The 18,521-nt window shown below is 44.1% G+C and overlaps 2 protein-coding genes across 2 annotated transcripts; one reads left to right on the plus strand and one right to left on the minus strand.

Moving 5' to 3' along the window:
- Positions 1-4,382: 4,382 nt before the first annotated feature.
- Positions 4,383-10,772, minus strand: LOC108933883 (trypsin-like). The gene is made up of 5 exons (XM_018751272.1): positions 10,718-10,772; positions 10,005-10,164; positions 6,896-7,037; positions 6,296-6,562; positions 4,383-4,559 (listed from the first exon to the last, which is right to left on the minus strand). Exons 1-5 carry the CDS (start codon positions 10,770-10,772, stop codon positions 4,383-4,385), a joined length of 801 nt encoding a protein of 266 aa, XP_018606788.1.
- Positions 10,773-10,830: 58 nt separating this feature from the next.
- LOC108933882 (trypsin) lies at positions 10,831-16,438 on the plus strand (the record flags this gene model as incomplete). The annotated part of the gene is made up of 6 exons (XM_018751271.2): positions 10,831-10,891; positions 12,499-12,513; positions 14,948-15,104; positions 15,527-15,668; positions 15,855-16,112; positions 16,280-16,438. Coding segments are annotated over 6 exons (792 nt in total), but the record flags the coding sequence as incomplete, so codon positions are not given.
- Positions 16,439-18,521: the final 2,083 nt, after the last annotated feature.

Here is an 18,521-nt window from a genome sequence, read left to right on the forward strand (position 1 = left end):
TGTTTTCTTTTAAATTTTGTTGTTTGCATGGCGGTTTTTAGGATTAATTTATTTACTGAATAAAGATTTTGATTATCGGAAATGATGAGTCGAGAAATTTATTCCTGTCGAGTAAGACAGGAGCCAGACACCCAAGGCTTGGGTTGGAGATCCATTCTGATCCTTTAGAAAAGAATTAAAGAAAACGTCCGTTCCGCAGTAGCTGCTCTTTCTAATGAAATACTTTATTTTTATAAGCACTGATACATGCGAAAAGGAGATCAGTATTAAGTTTTCGCACGCTTTCCCCAGTCATACTAACTGTTGTGAATAAAATTCTTATTCCAATAAATGATGGCGTGCTTTGGGTGTTGAAGTTAAACACCATGGTATACTACAGTACAGTGTAGTACTCAGCAGGGCTGTGGAGTTGGGACACAAAACCTTCGACTCCGACTCCAGTAACCCAATAATTGCTTCCGACTCTGAAAGTCCAAGTCCAGACTGTTCGTCAGGGCTCTAAAGGGGATTTAAGTTATAATTCTACTGGTAGCAATAAAAATATTGCCATGCTTACAGGAACAATGCAAGGATTAAATACATATGAACAACAGTAATATACAGATCACTGTTTGAATAATTAAATGAAAAAGAGGGAACTTAGTGAATTACAAAATTTTGTTCATAAACCCAGGGGTGCGGTGGCGCAGTGGGTTGGACCGGGTCCTACTCTCCGGTGGGTCTGGGGTTCAAGTCCCGCTTGGGGTGCCTTGCGGCGGACTGGTGTCCCGTCCTGGGTGTGTCCCCTTCCCCTCCGGCCTTGTACCCTGGGTTGCCGGGTAGGCTCCGGTTCCCCGTATGGGACAAGCGGATCAGAAAATGTGTGTGTTCATAAACCAACGCAGAATAAATTATATAGTTAAGGAAGTATTTCCATGATTCCAAAGAAGTAAAAAAAAAAAGGTTGGGTAAACAATAACAAGAAAAATAATCATAACAGCAGTACTTATATAACTTCAGTTATAAATACATATGAAGAAACAGAATGTTCTCAATAAAATTATATGCATTATTGCATTTTGTGTATGCCGAGGTGGGCACGGTGTTTAGTAGAACTTTTTTGTCTTGCCGTTTTGGAGGGAAAATTATTCATTGTATCATCGTAAGACTGCCAGCCTCATGGCTGGTGCTCATTGTTACCTCTCTGCTTAGACCCTCTCATGCCGTGCAAAACCTCAAGTAGGTTTTGTTCAGTCTGATCTCCTCACAGATAGATTCTTTTTGTGACATGACTGGTATTTGCCGATTTGCACTCGAGGAATTTGTGAGATAGCAGTTCGCTCATGAGTGACCTCAATGGGGCAACTCATTTGTTAGGGGCCCCGGCAGCCGCTTCAGGCGCTCATTGCGTAGGCCCCAGTCTGCTGTTGATACTTGGGTTTGAGTGGCTGTGAAGGACCGTACGATCTGAAAAGTGTCCCTCTTTGGCGCAATATTAGTGGTAACACTTGTGGTGAGGACTGATGTGGCACATGGGGGCTGGAAAAGGCAGGAATGGAATACTTATGAAACTGGCTTGAATTAGTTTTGGACAAACTGTAAATTACTGCAAATAACTGATTATTTTGGGTGAGGTGATGAGACGGAGAGGGATCATAAACTGCCTGTAAGGTTGGGTTCGAACCGTCATTAGGGTGGCTGTGAGACAAGCTTTTCAGGGAGACAATTCTGAATCATTCATGGAAGATACACGTTTGGGAATTTGAAGGACATGACAGGTAGTTAGTTGGTAGTCAGCAGCCAGTCACACCTTTAGAGCTCAGTAACGGTCCCCCTCTCCGGGTGTACAGAGTCCATCTGGTAAATAGGCTTAAAAATTCTGATCTGTATCTGTATCTAAAGACCCTGGTTTTTGTCTACAAATGCATCAGTAGAATGCTCCCAGCTATTTACAGGTCTTGATCAGCCGTTACACCCCAGCAAGACCCCTTTGCTCGTCTACTTCTGCTTGCTTGGTGGTCCCACGCACAAAGGGTAAAGCACAGAAGTTCTCGGTTCTGGCTCCGTTGTGGTGGAATGACCTTCCCCTCCCGCTCAGAACTGCTTTATCTCTGTCTACATTCAAGAAAGGTCTGAAAACTCACCTTTTCCGGACCCATTTCGCCCAAGATCTCTCCAGCTCGTGTACAGTGTAAATGTTGATGTGTCGTAACTTCGTGAGCATCCCCAGATAAGCGTGTATTCAGCTGCTACTCCGGCATTGTATGTGATTGTTTGAGTATCTTATATTTTAAACAAAAAAAATTGGTAGGAGGGTATCAGGATTTGTCTATCCTGTGTTTTATGCACCTACTCGAACAATGAACCTCGGTGCAGCAAGTGGTAGGTAACAAACTAGGTTTACTTGAGTCACACGTCTGCAGCCGTGTCTCTTTCTCTTAATGTAATGCATAAATTGTACTTTTGCCGAGATGTACGTCGCTTTGGACAAAAGCGTCTGCTAAATGAATAAATGTAAATGTAATGTAAAATAACTAGCATGCAAGGCATTGTAATAAATGAAAAGTCCAGTGTAATTTCCCTTCTTTAGCAGTTGCAAGATGCTGCTAAACATTGTTGGGGGTAAGTTTTTCACCCTCTGAAATGTTTTCCTTGGCCTCATAGTGTCACCATGGGGCTGCTGTGATTTGGGCATTTGAGCTTCTCTCTTGCGCATCCGTCGCCTATGACAAGTGGAGCCCTGATGATTCCGTGCACCTTTTTGCACTGGTGGCACTTTAGAAGAACCATCACTATCATGAAGTGAGAAAAATATTAACATTAAAAAGATGTAATAATGAAAACATTGCATTTAAAAACAAAAAAAAAAAAGAAATTAAACACAAGATACTTCTGTAACAATAAATAAACATTATTACTAAATATTTATTATAGTGCCTCTTCAACAAATTAGCAGCTGAACTGTTTAATAATGTGTATTCCATGTAACAGACTGGACCACATAATGTGTTTGTGTGTGTGTGTTTGTTATTGTGTTTATAGTTCCAACAAGATAATGTCATATCCCCAGTGCCAGTTCCTGCTGAGGTTTTCTAATTACAGTGATCTATTTTATACCAGGGGGGTGTGGGGATGTAGCGGGTTTGGCTGCATCCTGCTCTCCGGTGGGTCTGGTGTTCAAGTCCTGTTTGGGGTACCTTGTGATGGACTGGCGTCCTGTCCTGGGTGTGTCCCCTCCAGCCCTATGCCCTGTGTTGCCAGGTTAGGCTCTGGCTCACAGTTTTAACTATGAGAAAGTTTCGACATTCTGCCTCTCTCACAACAATTGATGGCGTCTCAGTCTGGAAAGTTCTTGCTCACGTGGTTCAGTTGTTGCTGATAATGAAATCGAGGAGCGAAGTGAAGAAGCAGACAATAAGGGTGACCGCCAGCAAGGACCTTCTGTGTGTGATGTGTTTAAGAGCGAATAACAGAGCTTTCACCTTCTGCATTTTTGCTGCCTTCCTCATGATTATGTTACCATCTACCTACGCAAAGGGTTTCGCATGCGTACCTGCTTCTTCTTCTAAGTACAGTAAACTTTCCCTTTGGGAATATCGTGTTATACAATGGCCTTTGCAGGATTTTATCAACCGAAAACTAATGACGTTTTATTATTCTGTAACCTTTAGAATATTTGGTGTTTCACCATCTAGCTCTTGTTTTTACTGAGATTTTTTAATATTTTGCAAAGAGGTCCTAGTGTGTAGGGCCAGCAGTAGCGATATCTACAGTGAGCCTTGTCTCTGAAGGCAGGTGGACTGGAGAAACAGTTCATAAGGAGTTGATGCTGAAATTAATATGAACATGTCAGTTCCGTGCTTCTCTCTGCTGTCTTCTATCAAGTTCAGAATTTAAAATACCTTAATGAGTACTGAGAAAAATATGGGATCTGGTTTTGAGCCAAGCAGTCAGTGCTGTGTCCTTAACGCCGCATGTTACTGCTCCTTTGTCACGATGTTGTGTTGATGATCTATAGTTTCCCTCGAGATCCTCACGCTCACAATCACCTTTTCCTAACACCAGAGTTCACGCTGATAGATACTAATGGAATAAAATGATCTGCAGACAAGGCTTTGTTTTCTTGGCCTGTTCGCCTCCAAAGAAATAAAAAAAACTATTTGAAAGATATAGCAATACATTTTTCTTTACAGTGCTATACAAGACTATGTATATATCAGATATGATACAGCGGTTAGACTGTGCAGTAATACAAACAACCGTAATCAACAAATATATGTGCTGAATGAGGTTATTTATAATAAGGTAAAACAAATATCTATAGCAGGGTTCAAATGTCCATGTCTAATCGGTTCTCATGCACAGTAAGCAGGTGTGAGAGTAATGAGGCATGATGCATGCCGCTAGTGTGTCCCGCGCTTTAGACACCTATAAGAGCCGAAGATGGTTCGGTCAATCCATCTGCGGAACCTGGACACAGCGGTGTACACTCCTGGAAAGTTGGCTTTTGCACACAAGTTTCCCCATGACACCACTCCGTGGACGAAGCCCTGACACACCAAGGGGCCTCCAGAATCACCCTGGAACAGTAAAATGAAAACGTGCAAATCACCAGAGTAAATGGCCAGGTTCTTTGTTGTGTATTTACTAAATATTTTATTAAAATGGAGAAGACTGATTACGATGCTGTAAGAAAAAGGCATCAATCCGCACAACAGTAACAGATAAATTTAGGATTAAGTGAAAAAAAAATAATTAAGGAAAATTTGTAGGCTTTTAATCCACTGAAGGTAATACCTCTGGACAAAACCCCAACTAATTTTTTTCAAGAAATTGAGCAAATGAGAAGTAATCGCACGAAAGCAATTGATAGCAGGTGCTCAAATAGCCTGAGATGTTCTCTAAATGCTGGTTTATTAACATCTCATGAACCTCTAAAAGAGTGTGGTGACATGGAAATGGCACCTTTCTGCAGAACAACTTATGATGTTAGAGAAACAATTTTACATCGATTTACTACTGTCTACTAGATAGTGGTGGGTGTGGTTTGATGGTTGGTTGTTAGGCTTGGTTTGTTGGCTTGGTTTTGCTGGTGGTACGGGTGGATGGTTCTGAACTGACGCGTTAGACCTGGTCTGTGTGGTTTGTTGGTTGGTTTTAGTGTTGGTGGGAGTAGGCTTGGTTGGTTTCCGTTGGTGGTTGTGCCCTGGTCTGGTTTGGTGGCTAGGTGTTGTTAGTGGGGTGGCTGGATGGCTGGCTTGTTGGGTTAGGCTCGCTTTAGGTGTTTTGGTGGTGGGTGTGGCTTGGTTTGGTCATTTGTTGCTGCGTTAAATCTGGTGTAGTGGTTTGGATTTTGTTGGTGGGTGTGGCTTGCTGGTTTTTGTGTGGGTGGGTTAGACTTGGTTTGTTGCTTTGATATTTCTGGTGGATGTGGTTTGATGGTTGGCGGTTAGGTTTGGTTTGTTGGCTTGGTTTTGCTGGTGGTACGGGTGGATGGTTCTGAGTTGACGTGTTAGACCTGGTCTGTGTGGTTTGTTGGTTCATTTTTGTGTTGGTGGGTGTAGGCTTGGTTGGTTTCTGTTGGTGGTTGGGCCGTGGTCTGTAGGTTTGGATTTGTTGGGTGTGGTTTGGTGGTTGGTTATTGTTAGTGGGTTGGTTGGCTGGCCGGTTTGTTGGGTTAGGCTCGCTTTAGGTGTTTTGTTGGTGGGTGTGGCTTGGTTTGGTCATTTGTTGGTGCGTTAAATCTGGTTTATTGGTTTGGATTTTGTTGGTGGGTGGGTTAGGTCAGTTAAGTGTCTTGGTTTCGGGGCATGAAGATAGATGTATGTTGGCCATGCTGGGTGTTGTTCTCTGTGGTCTTGAGGTGGTGAGTGGACTGGGTCTTTGTGTGCAGCCGTTGAAAAATACGCACGGGGTATAACATCTTTTCCTGCGCGTCTTGAATGTAGATATACTATGTACTGTCGGTGGAAATCAGAGGTGATCAGAGGCGTTGCAGCAGGAGCAGGGATCTGAACCAGGGAACTTTCGGATTACAAGGTGACACTCCCAACCACCACGGCACCTGTTGTCCCACGTATGTGTCTTTACTAAGCACGATTCTTCTCCGAGTCCAGGGAACGCAGCTGGGCGCAGATTATAGGGCCCTGAAGTGCTGGATTGATTTTGCTCGCACTGGAGAAACACACTCATCCAAAGTGAGCGCCGTCTAAGCGGAGGATGGAGCAAGGCACAGCGACGTAGAGATCCTACCCCGGTGCGGAACCCAAAGTGACAGCAGACCCTGAAAGAGGTCTCCTTTACTGCTGCCTCTTACCTTGCAAGCATCCTTGCCTCCCGAACTGTATCCTGCGCACATCATGTTTTTCGTAATGTTGCCGTTGAATGACTCGCTGCCGTTGCATCTCAGGGAGGAAATGACGGGCAGTTTCGCCGTGTGCAGAGTCGAAGGAAGCTGCCCCCCGCCGGTGCTGGTGTGGCCCCACCCAGACACCCAGCAGGCCCTCCCTTCCGGCAGACTCGCTCCCTGGCGGGGGAGGGCCACGACGCTCACGTATCTGTTTAGGATCACAGGAACCTTGAGCTGATCGGGACACAAAACAGAAGGTACGGGTCTGCACAGCGGCGGCAGATATGCGAGTGAAAACAGTGACATGCTGCACGCTCAACGAAGACCGCGGTTTTTATGAAGCTGCAAAAGAAATTCCTACTTCTTCCAAAGCATTTTTCAACGATAAGAGTACGTGTAAGATGTAAGAGTAAGAGCCAGCTCGTATTTTCTACATAGTCTGAGCGCCGGCTCAAAAATGGCAACGAAATCTTTTGCCTTTTAATTATCTTCTGATTGTTAATCGCTGTCCTCTTAATTGTTGGGAGAGAAGCAGCTAACCATGACATGTGTGTCTTTGCTTTATACCTTAATTAGCATGATGTCAGCATCGTTGGTGCTTTTGTCATACTGTGGGTGTGGAATCAGCCTTTGAGGTTTTGAGTACTGCTCGGTGCCTTCGTAAATGTTCAAGGAGTGATCTCCTGCTACTATCGTCATCTGTTCCGACCTGTGAAAGACACAATGTTCATTTAGAGTTCATTGCTGAAACCCAACACCGGCGACCATAGAGTTGAACAAAAACGGATTTTCTCTCCTTCCTTGAATCTATTTCGAATGAGTTATTCTTAGCTTATAATGTGCGGCATGTGGAGATGACGTGATTCTCAGGTCATTTAGTGTTCTGTCTTTCAGCAGATCTATTTCTGTACTTGGGAAAGGAAACAGTGTTTTTAGTTTAAGGGGGCATGGTGGCGCAGCGGGTTTGACCAGGGCCTGCTCTCCGGTGGGTCTGGGGTTCGAGTCCCGCTTGGGGTGCCTTGCGACGGACTGGCATCCCGTCCTGGGTGTGTCCCCTCCCCCTACAGCCTTTTGCCCCGTGTTGCCGGGTTTGGCTCTGGCTCCCCGTGACCCTGTATGGGACAAGCAGTTTCAGATGGTGTGTGTGTTCATATGGAACATACATAAAATGTTGACGAGCAGGGACAGCTGGTAGTGTAGTGGTTAGAGCTATTGCCTTTGGACACAAAGGTTATAGGCTTGATTCCCCACCTCTGGCTGTAGTAGCCTTGAACAAGGTACTTACTCTAAATTGCTCCACTACCCTAACCCAGCTGTACAAATGGGCAAGTAATTGTAACCTTAACATTGCAAGTTGCTTTAGAGAAACCACACACACTGTTTGAAATCGCTGGTCCCAGCAGTGCAGGGCTGGAGAGGGAGGGGACACGCCCAGGATGAGATGCCAGACCGCTGCAAGGCGCCCCAAGCAGGACTCGAACCCCAGACCTGGCAGAGAGCAGGACCCCGCCAAACCCGCTGTGCCACCGCACCCCCCTTGAGAGAAAAGCATCAGCTAAATGAATAAGTGCAATAGAAAAAAAATGACTCCAGCATTGTTTTTATGCCATTTTCTTGGTGTGGAAGAGAATGAAATTTGCAGTGTCCACCAATCACAACTACTGATCTAATGTCCAAACTCTACTTACATTTATTGACCTGTTTAAAAACCTGCTCGTGCTCTTTGCTGACAGTAGTGGAAAAAAAAAAATCATCGGTTTCATACCTTGTTTGATTGATTTTTTTTTTCTAGCACTGTTAAGAAAGAGCATGGGCAGCTTTTTAAATAGATCAATAGGTAATAGTCGATTGATAATTATCAATCTTCTGTAAAATGAAATGAGAGGCTTTGCATGTATCTCCGCGTCCGTGTCAACATCCAACAACCTCTAGGCATCGACGGCACTCCCTTTCGGCCTCCCTAACACTGCCGGAGCTCCAGGGATCTTCCTTTTCTGCTCTCTGTCCATCACCTCAAGCATTTTTTACACTGAAAGGAGCACCTGCTGAAAAAGTTTTGTTCCCTGTTAAGTAATCACTCAGCGTCCAGGTACACACGGTTCATCATCTAGATGATTCCAGGAGATTCCCTGAAGAGAGGGAGGTTAGGAAGTCAGGGCATGATGAAGGACAGGAGTCATTGCAGTGTGGAGCTGAGATTGCTGTAGATCATGTCTTGGAGTTTATTATATGTTTATTCCACTAGTTGTTTTATGTTTTTATTAAAACGATCTGTAAACCCACTCTGTGTCACCTCACACCTGCTGGAATATTTTAAAATTATCTTTAATAGACTTCTTCCTTTTCCATGATGCCATATGATGCAGAACATGCACGGTTCGCTTCCGCATGCATGCGTATGTTTATTTCACAGTTAACTTCGCTGTATCTTTATTTCCCTCCTCCAAAAACACAGACAGCTTGAAAGCCTAACCTCCTTTGTTTAAATGTAGGCATATATTAAAATGGATGTTTCAGATCCCTAGGAGATCTGTTTTACAGGAAAATAGGAAAGAAGTCGTGCTGCTGTCTCTCTCAATGGGATCTCTGTCATTATATTGCAATATTAAATTACCGTTCGGGTTAGGAAATGTGATGCTGGTTTTTGTCTTCATTGTGCCGAGCTAGAAAAAAAAAAAGAAGAACGTTTTCAATCTGCGTTAAAGTGAAACATAGCTGCTTCCTCATTAGATTCCTGCACTTCCATGGCAGATCATCTCATGCACCGTCGCTGTCGACTTCTCCGATGGTCAAAAGTCAACGTTTGAGTTCAGAAGTAGGGCGGAATCCGACATTCGTCTTAACGTTATATCTCAGGGATATAAAGAAGCCCATATTTTCCAGCCGCTACTCATCCACCTTCTACCTCTTCTCAAATACACCCTTCCCGCAATATTCAACATCTAAGTAAAGTGGTGATTAAATAACACTTTTGCTCTACTCACTAGTGATATATCACGGCACCCAGTCGCCTTTCAGCCCTTTCTGTCCAAGAACCTCGCTAGAACCGGATCTTGCGTCTGTTTTGACATGTGCGCACATGTGGATATCAGTTCTCATTTGAACGCAATCAATACATCAAGATCGTATGACAAAAATACGGACAATTAGTACGTTGCAGCCATTACTTTTGCAAAACTCATAAATGCAATTTTCCGGGGTGAGAAAGAGCCAACAAAGAATGTAAAATTTGTTATTTTTTGTCGTGAGCTACTTGTTATATTGCTTGTTAAAGCACGGTGGTTCTCGGTTCTGGCTCCGTTGCGGTGGAACGACCTCCCCCCGTCACTCAGAACTGCTGAATCTCTGTCCACGTTTAAAAAGGGTCTTAAAACTCACCTCTTCCAGGGTCCCTTTGCCCGTGATCTCTTAAATGCGTGTAATGTATAAATGTTCATGCACCAGGCATTAAGTGAAGTGGATCTTAAGACACGTTGTGAAGGAACTAAGCGCCGTGGAAGCTTTTTCATATACACTGTGCATTCGAGTGTCATAACATAGCATATCCGCTCTTACCCGTGCATTCTTTGTGGACGTGTGAGCAGTATATTTAGAATACTGCCTATAAATTTACATAATGCAGATCTGGAAAACACCGTCAAAACGAATTTAACCAACAAGATGCTGTCTGACTTACCCAATATTACAGTGTGCTGCTGTCAGCACCCAGTACCTGTGTACTAAGGACCCCCCGCAGAAGTGCCGACCGCTGGGGCTTTGTATCGATACAATATACCTGATGGAGTGGGGCGCTGGAACGTAGCCTCCCACTATACGCCCCTGGATGAGTCTTTGGCCTGCGACAAGGAACACACTTTGCTGTAATAATCCAAAGGCAGCAACTAAAGAAGTACAATCAGACTTTTTCAGTTATTGGGTATAAAGAAAAATATCTGAATTAAACAAAGAAGCATTAAATTAGGACAAGTGAGAAACTTGGCAAATGTTGTTACATAGTGATTTGGTCATTGCTGGTCTTATTACCTCACAATACACACACACTTTCTGACCCGCTTGTTCCATGGGGGTCACGGGGAACCGGAGTCTAACCCGGCAACGCAGGGGACGCACCCAGGACGGGACGCCAGTCCGTCGTAAGGCACCCCAAGCGGGACTCGAACCCCAGACCCACCGGAGAGCAGGATCCGGTCCGACCCGTCGCGCCACCACGCCCCCCCACAATACAGTAAACACTAATACCGAGCATTAACGCCGTTTATAACTGTGCATCTATAATGTCCCATACGCTGAACTGTTCAGATTATACATGAGAAATGTCACAATTTTGACAACGGTACGAAAGCTGCCATCGAAACCGTTCATGTAACTGAAGTAAAAATCAATACTTACAGTTGACGGCAAGAAGCTCTAAAAGTAAATACTGCAAAATCACAGACGGCTTCATAGTGAGGCAAGGGGGACGAGCAGGGAATTACTGCCTGCGATGACTTTACTTTTCCGATTCTCCTTACGAGGAGCGAATCACATCATCGCTGTGCCTCATGTTGCTTAGTTCCAATTTCAGTTTCCATGGCCACTCCAACCTGCAACAATATATGATTCACAGCGACAACAAAGTGACCCTTCACAGACTTTCCCCTTCTGTGACCTTCCTGCTCTGTATAGATCCTAAAAAACAAGCATCGACGTCTATCATATATCTGCCCCGCAGGAGGTGAATCAGTGGGGAAAAGGAGACAAGGCCTGAAACCCCTTGCGTTTTCATTTAGCTGCAATACAGAGAAGTGTTTCCTAAGCTTGCCGCACATTTGGAAAAATTTAAACTCTCAATATTTGGCAGTAGATTTTAATTTAAATGACATTGCTTTGTGCAACGTGCTGGAGCTTAAACCCGAATGCGATTTCCAGACAGATATAAGCTGGATCCCTGGTTGCTGCACACACTTTATGATGTCAGCTGCGGATGAATCGCAGCTCTTGTGCGGCCACCCGTTCACCTCTTACGTTTATGCTCACGTTTTTCATTTTTTGTCTGGTTTCTCTCTTCCTTTCCAAAAGCCCCGTGAGCGGAACGTTGGGCGATTTCACCGGTTTCTTGGACAGGGTTAAATCAGAGCCTGCAGTAACTCAGTAACTTGGTTTATTCTCCTGTTTTGCTCTTGCTGCTCATTAGAGTTCATTTTTACCCGTGCTTTCCAAATTATAATGTAATGCGCCACTGTTGCTATAATTACAGTTACCATCACATTTCCTTCCTTACGTGTCACTTTTGTGTGCAGCACGTGGTCCCAAGATGTGATTTTCTCTTTTACTCTGCTCACTCAGACACTTTGCTCTCATAACTTCTTAACTTTTCCAGATGATCTGTTGTTACGGATCCTAGAAGTACTATTTTTGACTAACAAAAGCTAATTAAAAAGCTCACTATCCTACCAAAAATGGTGATTTTTAAATATCATGTAATAACCACTGTACTATTAATTTTAAGAGAGATAATTGTGAAATGGCTTACCTCTTCTTTTTTACTGTTATAGCCATTCCTCAAATAGTCAGCCACCTAAAATCTGTTACCAAAAAATATGCAATTAATGTTTATATGTAGAGGCACATTTGCAATCTGAAGAAACGGTCAAAATGAACACATACCACAGTTTGTCTTTAAATACATCTCGATACATTGAAGGTGGCACAGCGAGCAGTGTGGTGCGAGAGGCTGTGGGTTCGATCCCCGCTCAGTCTGCGTGGGGTTTGCATGTTCTCCCCGTGTCTGTGTGGGTTTCCTCTGGGTGCTCTGGTTTCCTCCCACCCTCCAAAGACATGCTGTTCAGGTTCCCCATAGTGTGTGAGTGACAGAGAGAGTGTATGTGTCCTACTGCTGTATGGATGAATGACCCAGTGTAAGTAATGTATGTAGCAGTGTAAGTCACTATGGTGAATAAGGTGTGTGGGCTGATGACACCACATAGAGTTCATTGGAAGGTGTTCTGGAAAAAGGTGTCTGCTAAATAAATAAATGTAAAAGAGCATCCCTACTGTTTTTAAAAATGAGAATCAGGTAGACCGACTAAATATGCAGTGATGTAAAAAGGGAAAAGTTCAGCGCTGAAGCGTGTGTCGGTATGATCAATTATAAATTAAACTGGTCCTCCACTATATCGTTAGTCGTTCAGTTTCTGTAACCTTTCGTTTATTTGTGTCTTTGCAATTGTGATGCATCCCTTTCGTTCACCAGGACTAATAGTTTAGCAATTTCAGTACATTTGCTGGTCCAAGAAGCTACTGTCTAATAGAACACTATCCAAAGCAATAAGTACATTTTAAAAATTCTGTTCTTTGAGAAACCCTGGAAGTGTATATTTCATAGTTCCATATTTTGTATACATTTTGGCTGGATACTGTATGATAGTGTCTAGATAGGTAGAGTGGGGGGGGGGGCAGCGGCACAGCAGGCTTAGCAAGGTCCTGCTCTCTTGAGGTGTCTGGGGTTCGAGTCCCGCTTGGGGTGTCTTGTGATGGACTGGCGTCCCCCCCTGGGTGTGGCCCTTCCTCCCCCGGCCTTGCGCCCTCTGTTACTGGGTTAGCTGTAACCCTGCTTGGGACAAGCGGTTTCAGACAGTGTGTGTGTGGATAGGTAGAATGAGGACAGAGTAAATTTAGAGAACGTTTTGACTCAGGTGGCAAAGAGATTCTGCTCCTGTAAAACAAAATTGCTTGTAAAAGGGTTTGTGTCGGTAAAGTAACCACTTGAAAATACATAAGAGGCCACCTTCTAACATCACAGTTTAATTCAATACGACGTTGCGTTTCAAAGTCACGTGTTACAAATTAATGTTATGAGAATTTAGGTCAGGCGTACTTTCCTATTTCACGTTCTCATAACGAAGATTCGATACAATGAACCGCAGTGATTTGATACAATCTGACTGTCTAGTCGCAGGCACCTCAGAAATAGCGGACGAGTCAAAGAGTGTCCTAAAAGTAATACTGTGGGGAATACTTTTATACTTCCACATTGTCATGTTCTAGGCCAGTGCTTTAAACATCCTTTGGGGCAGCCTCGGTTCCTTTTGGGAACTATGTGCACAACAAAAAAGCAGCGAGGGCAGGGATAACGTTACACCATAAATACTTCACAGCTTTTAGCCGGCACATCAGTCGGGGAGAGTTTTGTACATTAATCTGCATCTTCCTTGGGTAAGTACAAAACCCCAGGAGAAAGGCGTAAAAATGATGCTTTCTATTCAGTGTAAGATTACGAGTCTTATTTTATGGTTTAAATTTTACCCTCATGTTAATTATAATTCCCTTACGATGATATTTGATTCCTTCCATGTTTGGAAATGAATGATTATGATGCATTAGCTGGGAGACCGACTGGGATTATGCCTTTTACGTTACATAACAACGTGTTTCTGCAAACCATAATTCTGTGCTTTTTTGTGTCCGAAGGCAAACATGCCGCAGCGCTTTCAGAATTCAGTGCTCCTGTTCGTAGTTCTCAACAGCAGAGGTAATAAGCCGTACATCTTCTAAGACCTCTCTCTCCAGTAGACGCACAGATTTTGGATTTCCAGCATTTTCCACGTTATGCCATGCATAATACACAGGAAAAATGTGCAAATACAGACGTTCATATAAATTACAGGAAGCCGGTTTCAATCAATTATTTCTTGTTAGGTATGAATAAAAACAGCAGAGCGGTATTCAGCAAATCAGCTGCTCGGCATGTGATTGAATAAAACTACAACTGAATAAAAATGATCCAACTGGCTCCATTCCTTTAGTGTATCACTCGGTGGATGGAAATATACTTGCATATGTATTGGACTAATTTTGTAAGTGAAAGCTGCGATAAAAGCCTTTAAAACTTGAACAAAAACGCAGACGTTCAGTTGGCCGGTCAGTGTTATTCTCTTTCCTAATTAGGTACATAATAATTGCTCCAGGAGTGGTGGGCCGCCGTCCTCGCCCAAGGCATTTTGTCCGCTGCTCTTCTACCTGTGCTCAAATCTTAGGTGTCAACACTACTTTTCCTGCTTACTAAATGAAATGAGTCCAGCAACACTGATCGATAGGCAATTCCTGCTGTGATAGAGGATAACCGAGTTCTGTAAAATGATATAGAGTGAAATGAGGCCAGGCAAGCTCCTTCCCAACCAAACACGTCGTGCGCCATGATCTCCACCAACATGGGAAGCCAGACTCTCTCGGCAGATCTGTAAACCGTGGGGGGGGGGACCCAGCGGAGCTTCGGAGTTACCTGGGCACGGTACCAGCATTACTGCGTACTTGAGTTAAAAGGACACTTGTTTTATAGGAAGAAAGAAAGGTGGCCATATAAATAGGGATGTGACATATTGAGGAGCTCTCGCAGCACCTGCCACCGCATCACAGCACGATGAGTCTTCTCCCAACATAGTTACCCACAAAAATCCTTACGTGCAAAAGCCGTGCAGATACAACCAGAGGTGCGCAGCAGTTTCCGCGTTCTGATTTCCCAACTATCAGTGATTTTTCAGTTCTTTCTATTTCACTAGAGGTTACTTGCTTGTTTGCTAGGAGGATTCGATTGAGTGCATTTTTTTTTCTTTTTTTTTTACATTTCCACGTTAAATGTAGTTTTAGGAACACTGCAGCAACGGATTATTGGTGGCAAGGAGGTTGAGCCATACTCGCTCAAATACCAGGCGTCCATTCAGTACAACAATGGCCACTACTGCGGTGGCACCCTCATTCATGCTCAGTGGGTCGCGTCTGCTGCCCATTGCTGGAGACCGTGAGTATTAAACCCGTGTCACACCTGGGAGAAAGTGAGCAGCCAGATGCCGTGCAATTTAATATAAGAGACTAGCTTGCTGCGCCTGCGATCCATGCGCTAAGCGCAGCCAATCGGCGCATCTCAGGTGCACGTCTACGCAATGTTGGCGAGCGGGTCCATCCAGCCGTGGTGTTTTCTGCAGCTGCGCCCACCTTAGCACGCTGCGAGAACCGTTTCAGTTTTTCCACAGCTTTACTTTGACATTTGCATTCCCGCTTGCATTTACATGGATGCACCTGGCAGGTGCGTTTCTCCAAAGTGACCTACTGTACGCCTAATAAAAGTACATTCAACAAAATGAATTCCGCGGCAGGCCGAGGAGCACGGTGTCGGTAGTGTGTCTAACGGCCGGAAAAGCGTTGCCGTTTCCCTCCTCCCAGGACCAATCTAATCAAAGTGGTTTTAAGCGAGCACAGCCTTACTCGTGAAGAAGGATTCGAGCAAGAGTACAATGTATCCAGAGCAATTGTACATTACAACTTCAACTTCAAGACGTTCAACCACGACATAATGCTCATAAAGGTAAGAAAGGTTAAGGACAGATGTGCACATGGCATCTTTTAATGTGATCCACGATGCTCGTGAAGTATTCATAAAGGGTGACTTGTGTGAAAAGCTCACTGCCTAATAAACGATTGCTGCTACAATAGCCGTATGTAACGGTTGTCCATATTCTGTCGCCCGATGGTCGGCTTTCATGCCCCGCAGCTGAGCCGCCCCGCAAGCCTCAACGCCAACGTGCAGCCGGTATCCCTGCCTTCTGCCAGCGCTCTCCCGCTGTCCGGGGGGAGCGTCTGCACAGTCAGCGGCTGGGGAGTGACCCAGATCTACAGCTACCATCTCTCCCCGGAGCTGCGAGCCGTCGATGTCGAGATCATTCCTAACTGCCAGTCCTTCTACTACTGGAGGATAACGGAAAACATGGTTTGCGCAGGTTCCCCTAACGGAGGCAAGGACTCCTGTCAGGTGAGCTTATCCATCTGGCAAATCAACTGGGAATAATAGTACTTTAAAACCATTTGGTTGGGTATGTGAAAGTAAGGAAAACGGGGAGAAAAACTAAGTTCAAATCCAAGATTGTTTTCTGTGCCGTTGCGGTAAATCCACAATTCCACCCGTTACCCTTTCTTTAGGGCGACTCGGGAGGCCCTCTCGTTTGCAACGGCAACTTCGAAGGCATCGTCTCGTGGGGCGTCAGCTGCGCTAACCCGTCTTACCCTGGTGTATACACTAAAGTGAGGAACTATATTTCATGGATTGAGTACATGATTAATAGCGACAGCTCCAACTGAGACCGTGTTTGATGAAGCTACTGCATACTTTGAAATGATGGTGACACAAGATGGAAAAAAACTGTATATATACACAATATGTAACACATATATAAAAATGAACCTCTAGATCTTGCAAGCACAGTATGGATTAGCAGGGTGCAGTGAATACGTTACTTTTATACCGTGAACAGAGTAAAATAAGAGTTCGTAGACTGTGAGGTTACTGGATTTTTTATGGCTTCCAAAATACACGATTCACATGTAAACCAGTTACAGTAAAGAGAGCTGCACAATTAGACTAATAATGTTTCCTTTTATAAAAAAGGGAAAGATTTAAAGATATAAAAATAAGCAGAAACCAGTCTCTTAAAAGGGAAAAAAAAAAACAACAGTGACATGATTAAGTATATTAAAAGTTTGCATTAGGTTTTACATTGTTTTTTATCTAACCGGAAGAACTAATTCTGTAGTTGTATATTTAAAATTGTGTCATATTTATCTGACACTTTTCGCCAAAGAGACTGGCATCGTTAAGGAACTGACAACTATTTACCCATTTATACAGTTGGGTAATTTTACTGAGCAATTTAGGGTAAGTACCTTGCTCAAGGGTTCTACAGCAAGAGGTTGGATTTAAAACTGAAACCTTCAGGTACAAAGCTATGCTAGTAATCTAGTAAACTAGTAATCTTGCTGTAAAATATTTCTCCATAAAGCAATAAAATGCAAAAACTGCCCCATTGTTGTTCAAGGTGTTTCATTTTACTAACTTTATAATAGTTATTGTGATGTTTTTTCACGGTGTAAAATCAATGCTGCCTTGCCACATCAGGCCAATCAGAATCAAGTGCAACAACCTCAATGATTGAATTTAATAACTGAAACGTTTCCAGAAAGAAATAATTGCTTTTGTTTTCTTTTTATTTGAAAAATAAAAATGCAGCCTATGGCATCTAAGTCCATTGCAATAACTGGACTTCTGTCTGAGTCAGTCTTAATTAACATTGATTCATTTAGCTGACACTTTTCTCCAAAGCAACTTACAACATTAATCTAGCTACAGTTATTTACCCATCTATACACACACTGTCCGAGGCCGCTTGTCCCAAGCGGGGGTCGTGGCGAGCCGGAGCCTTACCAGGCAACACAGGGCACAGGGCTGGAGACACACCCAGGATGGGACGCCAGTCCATCGCAAGGCACCCCAAGCGGGACTCGAACCCCAGACCCACCAGAGAACAGGACTCGGCCAAACCCGCCTCGCCACTGCACCCCCTCTTCCCATTTATACAGCCGGGTTATTTTACTTGAACAATTTTAAGTTAAGTACTTCGCTCAACCTTTGGATACAAAAGCAGCAGCTCTAACCACTGCGCTACCAGCCATAGCAGGAATTTATATCTGCGACCTGAGCTGTGGCAGTTTGATTATTATTTTTTGTTACGTTTAACACTTCTGTGCTCTGTTCTGAACTCATAAGTCTTTTTTTCTGTTTTTGTGCTGTAAGATGATATATAAGAATAAAATGAAGAGAAGAAGCAGATGTGTAAGTCCGCTCACTGTGGACTCATACCCGGTTACTTCTGGAACAAGATGTGGTACGGTGTGTCACGTGCACCAGAGAAGAGGAAACAAAACTCAGAAGGTTGTTACTGAAGGACAAAGACATCTCGGCCAAGATCTAAAGCCAACTTTCTGTCCATCTCTCCTCATCACGCAGCCTCTATACAAAGAAAATTTCAGTGTCTAAGAAGCGCTTTCTGGAATGATCTGGTGGTCACCTGGCTTTCCTTCTCGGGTCATCAGAGTTCCATTGTAGCTTTAACAGAGTTGCGTTTTCAGGTGGTGCGGTGATGCAGCGGGCTTGACCAGGTCCTGACCTCTGTGGGTCTGGGGTTCGAGTCCCGCTTGGGGTGCCTTGCGATGGACCGGCGTCCCGTCCCGGGTGCGTCCCCTCCCCCTCCGGCCACGCACCCCGTGTTTCCGGCTCGGGACAAGCGGCTTCGGCCTGCGTGTGTGTGTGTGTGGGTTTTCAGGTGGACACAAATCCCAAGCTTTTAAACTAAAAGAGAGACCCTCGACCCCTGTTCTTCTCAGCCAC

The sequence above is a fragment of the Scleropages formosus genome, chromosome 2, assembly GCF_900964775.1.
Source record: "Scleropages formosus chromosome 2, fSclFor1.1, whole genome shotgun sequence".
In the NCBI taxonomy this organism is placed as follows: Eukaryota; Metazoa; Chordata; class Actinopteri; order Osteoglossiformes; family Osteoglossidae; genus Scleropages; species Scleropages formosus.